Raw genomic sequence first — 12,160 nt, 5'->3', positions numbered from 1 at the left:
TTGCATGCTTAACGTGCAGATCACTGACATAATGAACATATTTGGATGTATTGTTAGCGATTTTCTATCGCTACATGATGATGGTTATCGATCGTCTTTGGCAAAACATTCACTGCAAATATTATATATATTATATGAACTATTTTTATATTAGTTGCATTTATTGAGGTTTCTTACATTGGATTGTGCCGGTGTGTGCAATTTACGCATCTTTATATTTACATATATATTTATAAATATTTGTTTTAGACATTTCTCGACACGCCCTGTGAGATGCAGATGATAGAAGACAATCGGGATAATCACACTTGAATGACACCCTCGAACGCCGCCGCCCACATCCCACCCCCGAAGCCCTCCCCATCTTCCCAGTCGACGCCAACAAGTAGCCAGTGTGCTTAGTGTGTTTCCCCAAATTGCATCAGTGTGTTGACACAGGCAACAAACCTTCTACCAAGTCGTCCATCTCCTCCTAAATCATCTTGCCATTCAAAAGAAAGGATGTCAAGTCTCAAGGTGCCCCCAGCCCGCCCCCTTCATGTGAGGATGATGCTCCAGGAGGGCTGGGGGGGGGTTTGGGTCGGGTCTGCACAGGTGTTGCAGCTGCATTGGTACATATCTGTGCAGGCAGCGCTATGTGCTAGCCTCCCCCCAGTGGAACACACACACACACTCTTTTGCAGTGAGTGATATTCCAAGCAGCAGCCTTGCGCCTGTGATGGGCGTGCGCCGGGCCCCCTCCCGGTCCTAGGTGACTAGCGCTTGACTTGTTCAATTTGTTTGGAAGGCTCATTGGGCTCTTTGAAGCCACACATTGGAGCATAAATCATAACGTGTCTGCTGGTGCACAACGGCTTTGAAATGCAACATCTGCGCGTGAATTCCCCTCGCTTTACAATGAGCTCGGAAACATCAACCGATTGACTTTTAACGACCCGGTCCGGTAACCCGGACCCTAAAAGTTGTGTTACCGGGATGGCATCCGGGCCCTGTGAAATTGTTTGGCCTGGTTGCTCCGTTGTTGACTCTTTCATCAGCGTCTTCCGCTCGTCGCCTGTTTGTTGGTTTGTTTTGCAAAGCGCAGCCTTCTGTTCAGCCGAGTCCCAGAGAGAAGCCGGGTCTGTCGCTCTAACTTTGTCTGAATGACGTTGACGCGCGGCCCGCCGCCGCGAGTCGAACACGCCGGAGCCAGCTGCTCCTTGGCACGTGAACCCGCTTCGAGTTTGCCGGATGAAGTTTGTCGAGCTCAAATCAGCAAGTGGCAAATATTGTGATGTGCCACATGAGTAGGAATAGCTAAGATCCAGCTTTCAGAACATCAGGTAGGCGCATTAAGAATTCTTTTTGCTTGTTGAAGAGGCAAATAACAATCTCCATCAGATTTTTCTCTTTCCTCCCAATGTTAGTATTTGATCAGTCGTCATCCGTTGGAGTCGCTGAGGCGCAACCATGCTTAGATGAAAGAACCCGTGTTGTCATTTTCTCTCCTCCTCCGCCACCGAACAGCGGCAGGCTGATCCGTAGCGCCGCGCTGACAAGATGACACTTGCCCTGAGATGACGGAGGGGCTTAACGCCGAGCGGCGGCCCGGCGTTTACAAGTAAATCCGGGCCGGGCTTGGCACTCCTCAGCTCAGCCCGCCGTGCCTGATTTCAGCTGGAGTCCCGCCATGAGATCCTGTAAGCATGGGGAATTTAGGCCCCCTCACCCAGATGGCGTGTTGGGGCGTCACATGGAATATTTATGAAGCTTCAGCTTGGGCCTTCGATTTTATTTCGAGTATGCCAAGGATGATGTGTATTCTATGGGTCGGTGTTTGTTGGGTTGGCTAAAGCACACGCAAATGTTTGGAATTTGAAAATGTTTTGATTTCAAATGTTTACAGTCGCTTGTGAAGGCCTGGGCCAGATTTTTGGCGGAGAGGCTGAAATTTGATTGGACGGAAAGAGTCGACATCTCCATAAGAATTTTTGTTTTGGCGAAACAATAATACAATTGATTGTGAATGTAGGTCAAACCGGTCAAACGTGCCACGTCATTCTGTGTTTCTACTCCGATTTCATTTTTTATTTTCATCCCCTTTTCATTAGGAGCACGAATGATGATGAAGGGATTAAGTGACTTTTTATTCTCCCGGGTCAAATGAAATCTCAGAAGCAAAAGAAATGATTAGAGCTGGCAGCTTGAATCCCAAAGACAGGTGCTGCCGTCGCCAAAGAACAAAGCTCCGCCATCCATCCATCCATTCATCCATCCATCCCCGGATGCTACAACTTGATGGCTGTAAACGGTATCATCAAGCGCCGCGACTCATTATTTACCTTTGTTCATCTTTGTCTGAGTGTGTTCCGAGACGCTTGATGATTGATAATCCCGTTGTTTGTTTGTTTTCCCCCCTTTTGTCTCTGCTTCTTTTTTTATTCATTCCACGCGGCGCCGCAGTGACAAGCGATTGTTGGGAATTCGTCTTTTTTTACGCGGCAAACGCTATGAATAAACAAGTCCGCTATTTCTCGATAAATTAGTTGTCATCAATTTTAAATGGTAGACTGGGGGAAATGGATGAACATGGATTTTGAGCGTGTTGAAAAGAAGCAGCAGCAGCAGCACAGGCTGCAGATTGGTGGTGCGCCACATTGCACCATCCAGCCAAGAGCAAGTCAATGCCGGACCACAAGGTGGCTCTTTCACAATAAAGCTTGATTGACGTGGCACAAAAATGCTGAAAGGAATTTTTATTTTTCATCTTCCTTTGGAAAAATAACACTGACCAACGTTAGAGATTAAATATTATTATTATCATGAAATATGCTCGAGAAGAATTGCCTTGACCTTTGACCTCACCTATCAAGGCCTATTAAACCAAGTGAGTTCTTCTTGATATTAAGAAATCCTTTAGAAGAGTGCTTAAGATTGGACTGATATCACAGTTATGTGTTAAAATAATCAAAATTCATAAAAGTTCCAATAATGCCAAACATTGGAACTTGAATGTGCCGAGTCATACGTTTTCCGTACTGCCAAGGGAGCAACCGGGATTTTGGGTAGGAAATTTAAAACGTGCCAGATTTCAAGTGCTTGACAAGTGTCTGGAATTTTCCCACACTCATTCAAAAAGCTTCTGCTGGAAAATATTTGTTTTGTTTGGGCGGTATCGCACGTGCAGTTGCAGGTTGACGGACGGACGGGCAGACGGACGGGACGACTCGTGTGCTCACTCAGGCAGCCTCTTTTCACATCAAACGCCTTGGTGTCGTATCCTGTCGAGATGATGAAATGATTATGAAGCAGCATGAAAGTGACACGCGCCAGCTGGACCGTGCTCGTCTTTATCGCACTCGAGCCCCTCGCGCTACTCGCCTTTGATAAAACATGAAACATATGCTACGCTCGTACTTTCAACATTTCCCGTGTTGCTTTTGGGCGGCTTTTCTGCAAATACCCGATCGGTTCCTTACACAAACACGGTCTCCGACAAAAAGATTGAAAATGTGCATTGGGAATGATGGCGGCGGTGCGCCGTGTTCTTTAAGAAAAGGCAAAGAAGAAGACAGCCTGCTCTTCTTTTGCCGTGTTCACACACTTCCCTTTCGTCTTCCGTCTCGGGCGCATGTCAAGTGATTGTTGAATTGAAATATTGATGTGGAGTATCAAAGCGTGGCGTAGCACTCCTGTGTTTCCAGAACTAACCGTGGAGCGCTTTGATCAGATACTCCTGTGATCCGACTTCTGAAGTTGTTAAGAGTGCTGGAAAACAAAATGCAAACAAACTTCAAGTGCTCTTGCTAGTGATAAAAGTTTCCTTTGACAAGTGGAGAGGGGACCTGCCTGCCTGCCTTGGGGGAGTCCATGTTAACGGCCAAGAAATGAGGGACCCATTGTGGTTTTGTACAAATACACAAGTGATCCTCAAGAGCAGCAATCTAACCAACTAGTAACTAATTGTAAGCGTACTGGGAAAATTAGATTATTGGGCAATGCTACATCCTTTCATCCTCAATTCTTCCAGATTGCAAGATAAATGCGGATAAGCCAAATGAAATGAATCAATTATTAATTGATGGTTGGAATTTTTTTTTTTTTTTTGCTGGGAAATGAATTGTTCTTGTCAATGTTGGAACGTTTGTGATGTATCAAATCAGAAGCAAAAACAAAAAAATACTTTCTTTGCTCTTAGAACGAAATCGACATTTGGCAGAGCAATACACCACAACATGGAAAATAATTAGGAGCGCGGGGACCTGGCTAATGAGTGCGAGAGCGCTTTCAAACCATAACGAGACGGCTGGCGAGCCAATGGATCTGCATCGTGGCCGTATTTACGTCTTTATTTGACACGCAAAAAGTAGCGACGACTCATGATCGGCGCAATTTTAATGCGGGACGGAGCACTTCAGCTAATGGATGAACGGATCGTTTTGATTTCCCGATTCTCTAAAGTTGTGCCACCTTAAGGAAGCACAATTGGTGACTCAACTTGAATCAAATTTGTCGGTCCGATTCGCTAAAACGCAAGCTGTTTATTTGTTCTTGTGCTAGGTTAGCTTGCTAGCTCCCATATTCCCCTAGCTAGGATTCAATTTGTCGGTCCCATTCCCTAAAACACAAGCTTTTTATTTGTTGTTGTGCTAGGCTATCACGCTAACTCCCACGTTCCCTTGGCTCGGATGCCAAACATGGAAGTCAGGCCACTTGAAGGCGCCGCTGCTGCATCATGGCACTCGAGTTCTCTTTGATAGCTTCGTGCCTGCTAAAGCGCCTTTGAGCTGCCTGCCGGGCCATCGTGTCTCAAACAGAAACACGCACAGCGTGATCGCAACAGGAAGCAGGAAGCCGACTGAGGTATCAAATTGTGCCACAGTAAAGTCCAGCTGTTGATGTCGCTCCCGAAGGTCGTGAAAGGGAGTGTCATGCTAATTGGAGCCCAGCTTGCCCCGTCCTGGAGCTCAATACTTGCGAGCCAAGCAGCATGTTGTCTGTCTGTCTTTCTGTCTGTGGCGTCCATTAGGCCACATTTGTCACAGGGGGGCCGTTTGAATCGGCGGCGTGCTGTAAAATGGCCTCTTTGACATGGCCACCAGCACAAAGGCCGCTCTCCTGTGTGGCGCTCGTCCTTTTCCAGTGCAGATGGTCAAGACAGCTGGGACAATTTAGGGAGGAGGCTTTTAAAACTTCAAACTGCCTCCAGCCATGGTCAAAACAGCTTGACTTAGCCACTCCACTATTCAACGTTCTCCTCCGAGTTTGCGATATCAGGAACCAAAAACAGGCCGGTGAGGTGGATTGATTTTCCTGTTTGGCAGGTTGGAAAAATAAAACACGGGTTGAGCCCTGCTGCAAACTAATCAATCTCGTCCGAGTTTTCTAACACTTGGCTGGTCGAGCGTTTTGTTTGAGATGCCGATGATCCCGTCGGCGACATCACGTCACACAATGAAGCGGACAGATGGCGGCAAGCAGCTCGCACTTTTGACCTCCGCCGTCGGGGCGAGCGAGGCCTCCTCCGCTGTCCGAGACGCTACGAGAAACACCGACCTACATTCGCAACCTTCATTTAAATATTCCTTCCGTGAAGGCCTTTTAATTTATTCCCAATGGGCTTCATTTTCTACTTGCTGCTTGCACGCCATGTGCATGTTTCCTAATTTTGCCCAATCACATTTTAGCCCGTTGTCACGTTAGCGCCGGCCCACGGAAGGCCAATTTCTCCACGCACGACTATAATGGCATCTCCTCCCGAAGAGGAGAAAGCGAGCGAGCGGCCGCCTCGCTGCAGACGACGGCGAATGCGCCACGGTGCGGGCCTGATTAGCGGCCATCTCGGCAGCTGTTTAATGAACACGGGGACCTCTTTCTGTGGAAATGAGATTTCCCTTGAAAATCCAGGTCTATTTAAATGAGCTAACACGGGGAAGGTAAGCAGAGCCAGCCACATGAGCATTGTTTTCACAGTTCAAAGTGAGGAGAGGCTACTTTGCACTTCAAAGACACTCATCTGGGAGGCAGCGCACTAGAGGGGGGGCGGGGCGGGCAGGTGGGGCGGGCGGGCGGGCGGGCGGGCGGGCGGGGGATGTCGGAGGGTGGCGGGGGATATTTGCTTGGGAAGGAGGAGGGGGTTGATGAGAGGGGACAGGAAATAAGAGTCGGGGTAATTAACAACTTCTGCTCCCTAATAAAGCCGAGACGGCGTCATCCTTCGTCAGTATTTGGTCCTTCACTCAAATGAAAGTTGCTTTCAGTGTAAAAGAGCTGTGGTGACCTTTGGCAACACAAGAGCAAAATGTTCCTTGCATCATTCACAGAACCCCCGAAGCGAATATATTCATTGGGTTGCACACAAACTCGGAATATTGCTCTCAAAAAATGTGGGTGTCAAACTCAAGGCCCGGGGGCCACATACGGCCCACCACGTCATTTTATGTGGCCAATTTGGAAAATAAATCAATTTCATGTGTCAATACTGATATTACAAATTTAGAAATAGAGATTTTGCGAGCAATTTTTATTACCAACCATATTTTTAAAATAAAGTTTTTACTCGTCTCATTTCGTTCTTCATCGGTTTGTTGTGTAGCACATACAGTGCCTTGGAAGCCCTCCGATGACCGAGATGCGGCCCGCAATAAAAACATGTCGTGCTAAATCAGATCTACAAAATGGCTTCTTGTAAGAGGAGCTTGTCAGCTTTCTCCTGGAGGTGCGTTTATTTAGGAGAAGCCAATTAACATGAGAAGCGGCTTCCCAGCCTGGAGTTCAACTCTTAACATTGTAATGGTGAGCAGACTCGCAGAATAAGATTAAGGCTCAATCTGCATTTAATGGAGCACATCTGAAGCGGCCTCCACTTGAACTCGCCGATGTGAGAATGTCACACGGGGCGGCCTATTTCATGTGTCACCTACTGGTGAGAACTCGCTTTGATTGAGTTTTATCAATTAGCTTTGTGTGTGCGTGTGTCAAGTGCTCTTTATTCTTCCATTCCACGGAAAAGTTTCGAATTCAGAGGAGCGGTTTGGACGATAAACATTTTGTGCGCTTGATCCGTTTGCGCCTGTGTTGAATTTCACGGCGGTTATGGATCATTTTTTGCTGACTGGGATCCGAAGCGAACACTTCCGATTTCGTTCGGAATAAATCAATTATTATTCAAATTCCCACCGTGGAGATGAAGCAATAGTTGTCGAGTTAAAAATAATTTTTGACTGAGCTGCTGTTATGTATGCGAGATGTTTTTTATTGAACAGAGTAAGCAAGTTTTTGGTCCTCAGCGGAGGAGAGATGGCGGCTTTGATATTCTGCGTAGAATACAAGTAAGGTCGTTTCCGTGACGACTGCTAGATTTTGTTCAAATAAAACGAGCTGTGTCACGGTTTAACCTTTGGAGCACTTTAACTGGCCTTTAAAAAGCTTCCCAGTGGCATTTTAAAAGCACCCACTTAGGTTTCTAAAATGGACAGCAAATTTTCAATGTCATCCCAGCAGAACCGCTGCTGTCATTTGTAATTGTTTTGTCCGTTTTTAGACGAGCCGAGCCCCCACAAATGATTACGATTGTTTAGCCGAGATGCACATGACGAGAACTCTAAGTGCATGTTTCATGTGACTTTTTATTTTATCGATAATAAAGAAAAAATAGGACTTCATTGGCTCCCATTTTGATCTCTACTTCTGAAATTTGCTCAACCTGAAAGTGCAACCCTGCAAAAAAAGAAGGCTGTGCAAAGTGGCCATAAGAAAAGAGATGTTTTTGCAAACTGACCACCAAGTGGTACTTGGACTTTGGAACAAAAGCCAAGATCAGCACCAAGGTGAAGAACAGCAGACATACAAATGTTGTTGGGTCACAAGTCAACCCAGACAACATGAAGATGCTTTTTTTTTTTTTTATCCAGCTACTTTGGGAGCCCGCTTGAAAAATGAGGGCCCTCCAAAATCACCAGTGGCCAAAAGAATCACTGAATTCAATCTCTTTTTTTTAAATCCAGTATCATACTGCTATATCAAAAGTTGACGATCATAAATTGCGCGAGGAGGGAGGCTCGTCCCTCCACTTGTGTTCACATCAATGGAGGAGGAGAGGGGAGGAGTGACTTGTTGGGGGGTCATCTTTTGCTTGAAATGGAGTGAAATGATGAGCGGCCCACCCCTTCATCTGACGCTCTCCTTTTCATTGACTCGCTCTCCTGCATCACACTGGAGACCCCGTGGAGCGGATCTTTTTGCCTCTATAAAGACGAGCACCCGCTCAGCCTCGTCAGGAGTTGATGGCGACGATTTCAAGCGGACCGCCCCTGCACGTACATCCCAGGCTGTGGAGCACCGCGACCACCTTTCGCCAGCGTGGACTTTGTTTTTGAATGCGGCGGGATTGTCCCGGTGCGGTTCTCCCGGGAGTGCGCAGGAGCCGCGCGCGTAAAAGCGTCACTTTGGTCCACTTTGCAGCCTCGCGTGGGCGTTTGCGTCACACTTGCGTGGTGGAGAAGACGCGACGCGAGGACACATGGCTGCGCTCACCATACAAAGGACTGACAACTTTTTGCATACCTTTTTGCAGGTTTGTTGCCGACACGTGACTCTGCACTTTCATGTTTCAGCGTCCAAGACAGGAGGACTTGCGTCACTTCTTTTTATAGAATAGACAATTCTTCCTGTGAACAAAAATAAAAGTGCAGTCACGCTCCGATTAGCAGCTTTATATTTAATGGATTGTGTTTGACAAACTTCGGGATGAAGTTACTTTGAGTGATGATTTGATTTCCTTGCACCGTTGTAAATTGTTGGATTGATCAATTCGATTTGATATTTTGGAGTTGATTTGAACATTGACAGGATTGGAGTGGTCGTGTTGAATTAAGCGAATATTTTGTAGTAGCAGTAAGATGATACATTGGGCCCATTTCACAATTTAAAATCAATTAAAGTCAAATTACTTGTTAGGTGATGGTGTGTGTGTGTTGAATTTACTCAATTTAATTTTGGCAAGTATGAAATAAAATAATTGATATGTATTTGGATCCGGATGCTTTTATTTCATGCGACCACTTGGCAAAATAAAATTGCGTAAATTCAACAAACTCCACTGATTTTAAATGATGAGAGGTGCTCAATGAGCTAATCTGCTACTACAAATAACGGAATATTTCCTTTGCTCTGACTAATAAAATGCAATTTAATCAAAGCTCAGTTTAAGTGTGCGTTTGTAGTTACGGCCATTTTGTTTTTGCCCCCAAAACAGGACCGCACGCCCAGCTCGTCTCCGGAGGGCCCTCCCGGCGCCCTGTCCTTCCTGGCCACCACCTGCAGCCAAGCCTGGCAGGTGGGCAGTAGCGCAGGCTCGGAAGGCTCCCAGTTCCCCTACGAGACCAGCGTCAGCTCCGCTTCCGGCATGTTCCAGCTGTGGAGCAACGACATGGCGCCCGGCACGGCCCTCGGCACGCACCAAATGACCTTCACCGTGCCCAAGGTGCAGTTTCCGGGACACGTGCAGTCCGGCCTGAGCCACCACCCGCACCACCACCATCATCACCATCATCCGCACCACGAGCTTCCTCTCACCCCTCCGGCCGAGCCCGCTTCAGCTTACTCGTTCGAACTCTCCCCCGTTAAAGTGCAGGCCAACGGCGCCTACTACCCGCAACACAGCGGCGTGGGACAGAACTTCCCCGGCTTCCTCCAGAACTCCTCGGCCAGGCATCACGGTGAAGAAGGCCAGCAATGGTGGAGCCTTCCCCAAAGCAACGCCCCGCCCTCCAACCACCCCTTCACTCTGGGCAGGCAGCTGGTGTTGGGCCACCAGCCGCAGATCGCCGCTCTCCTCCAGGGGACCTCCAAGGGCCTGCTCAGCTCCACGCGCCGCTGCAGGCGCTGCAAGTGCCCCAACTGCCAAGCCGGCGGCGGCGGTGGTGCCGGCTTGGAGTTTGGCAAGAAGAGACTGCACATCTGCCACATTCCCGAGTGCGGTAAAGTGTACAAGAAGACCTCGCACCTGAAGGCCCACCTGCGCTGGCACGCCGGCGAGAGGCCCTTCATCTGCAACTGGCTCTTCTGCGGGAAAAGCTTCACGCGCTCCGACGAGCTGCAGCGGCACCTGCGCACTCACACCGGCGAGAAACGTTTCGGCTGCCAGCAGTGCGGCAAGAGGTTCATGAGGAGCGACCACCTCTCCAAGCACGTCAAGACCCACCAGAGCAGGAAGAGCCGCTCCGGTCAGCCGACGCACGCCGCCGACTCTCTGCTGGCCAACATCAAGAGAGAGTAACGGCCGCCGTCCGGAAGCTCCCCATCCAAACTTTGCACAACGGGCTCTCCGAACGTCCTGAGCAGGCCAGCAAAAAAAAAAAAAAAAGCTTCACAGGTTCTCAATTTTAGAAAGCGGTTCTCTTGTTATATTTCAATGAGGAACATGACCTCGCTTTTGTGCAATTAAAGGTAAGCCATACGAGAAAGCTCGGGATGAATGATGAAGAATGATGATGCTGAATTGAAGAATGGAGAAAAATGTTTTGGGAGAGGAACAACTTGAAAAAAATCAATCATTGACATTTATGGCAACAAAGCAAAGTTTTTTTTGGGTTGCTCCGAAACTTATTTGCCGAGTTGATTTGACTTCAATCTTAAAGTCGGGCAGCAATACAAGGAATGTTGTATTTTTTTGTTGAAAATAAGGGAAAGCCAAACTTCAAATATTCCCTTCAATTGCCCAACGTTCATTTTTGAAATGTTGATTTTACCCAACTTTTGGTTTTTTTCCCCTACCGTACAAGGATTTTAATTTGTTTGCCTCACCTTAATATTTGAAAACACTTTCCCAAAGTGTAAGCGTAACATTCCAATGTGACTGTAATTATGTATAAATGCAAACTGTTGGTTAATGGCCGCATGTGGAATTTAATAAACAATTGAAACGAGGCGCGCTTCTTTAATGTTACTTTCTCGCCCCTCCACAAGTGCGAATGCGCATAAAAACGGGCTGATTTCTTTTATTTATTTATTTATCTAGCTCATTCCCTAAATGGGGACCCCTCCCCTGCAGAGCTCCCAAAAGCCCTAACATTTGATGTACATGCAAATGATGATTTGATCCCCTACGGAATAATAAAGCTGCCCCGTTGTGCCGCCGGCGTGAAGGAAGCCCAAGACGGTTGTTCAAAGCACTAAATTGTCATTTTGTGGTCGCTCGCTCGCTCGCGCCTTCTGCAAGCAAGTTCACAGTCGTGTGGCCTTTTAGACTTTGATTGAAGATTGAGTCAACAGATGCCACAGAGGGAGGGAAGGAGGGCACTGGCTAGGAATTGCCTGTGAATGGGACCCCTGTTGCCGAGACCCCCTCGCTGGTGACAGAAACTCCCTTTGATTTTGCACCCTCGTGAAAGTTAATACCCCCCCCCCCCCCCCTCGTGAACCGTAGCCGTATATCACAGTCGTGTTACGATAGGCTCAGCTTTACGGCGGCTCCGAATGGGCCTTTATCTCGAGAGCGGCCAACCAGATGTCTGCTCATCCAGGGGTTCCCTCTCTTTGTTTGCACCACTGTTTGAAGCTTCTTCAAGAGGGGGGGGGGGGGGCATTGCAGAAGTCCATGTGAGGTCGTCTCGATGGCAGAAGAACTTTTTTATGGCGTTTTGCACATCATCGAGGACACAAACATTGTTAAATGTAAAAATATGGCAAATACGGTCATGTAAAAGCGATACATCCAATTGGAGCAAGAAAAATCATGTTTAAAGAATGTGATAAATCAAACGATAGCAATGGCAGATTTACTTAGGGTTAGGGATTTAAAGTTGGGTTTCATAGTAGAGACAGGTTTCAAAGCAGAGTCAGGTTTTCAAAGTAGGGTCAGAGTTTCATACTTGGGTTGGGGTTTCAAACTAGGGTCAGGGTAAGGTTTCAAAATAGGGTTTCAAAGTAAGGGTTTCAAACTTGGGTTAGGAGTTCAAAATACAAGATGTAAAGAGAGACTTTTTTGAATGAAAAGAAATGACCCTGTATAGTTAGGATTATTTTTTGTAAAAAAAATGACCAAGTATAGTTGGGCTTTTTTTTTGTAAAAATGTGACAAATGTATCATAGGCCTTTTTTTTGTAAAAAAGAAAAAAAGAAAGGGGGACAATGCATCATAAGGCTTTTTAGTAAAAAGAATAACTATATATGCAGCATT

The 12,160-nt window shown here is 47.0% G+C and overlaps 1 protein-coding gene across 1 annotated transcript; it reads left to right on the top strand.

The window, feature by feature from the left end:
* The first annotated feature begins 8,500 nt into the window (after positions 1-8,500).
* Positions 8,501-10,258, top strand: sp5l (Sp5 transcription factor-like). The gene is made up of 2 exons (XM_061269569.1): positions 8,501-8,554; positions 9,236-10,258. The coding sequence occupies exons 1-2, from the start codon at positions 8,501-8,503 to the stop codon at positions 10,256-10,258; spliced, it is 1,077 nt and encodes a 358-aa protein (XP_061125553.1).
* The last annotated feature ends 1,902 nt before the right edge of the window (positions 10,259-12,160 follow it).

The sequence above is a fragment of the Syngnathus typhle genome, linkage group LG2, assembly GCF_033458585.1.
Source record: "Syngnathus typhle isolate RoL2023-S1 ecotype Sweden linkage group LG2, RoL_Styp_1.0, whole genome shotgun sequence".
Taxonomy (NCBI): domain Eukaryota; kingdom Metazoa; phylum Chordata; class Actinopteri; order Syngnathiformes; family Syngnathidae; genus Syngnathus; species Syngnathus typhle.
Note: the sequence above shows the minus strand (reverse complement) of the source record. Positions and strands in the feature narration are given on the sequence as shown.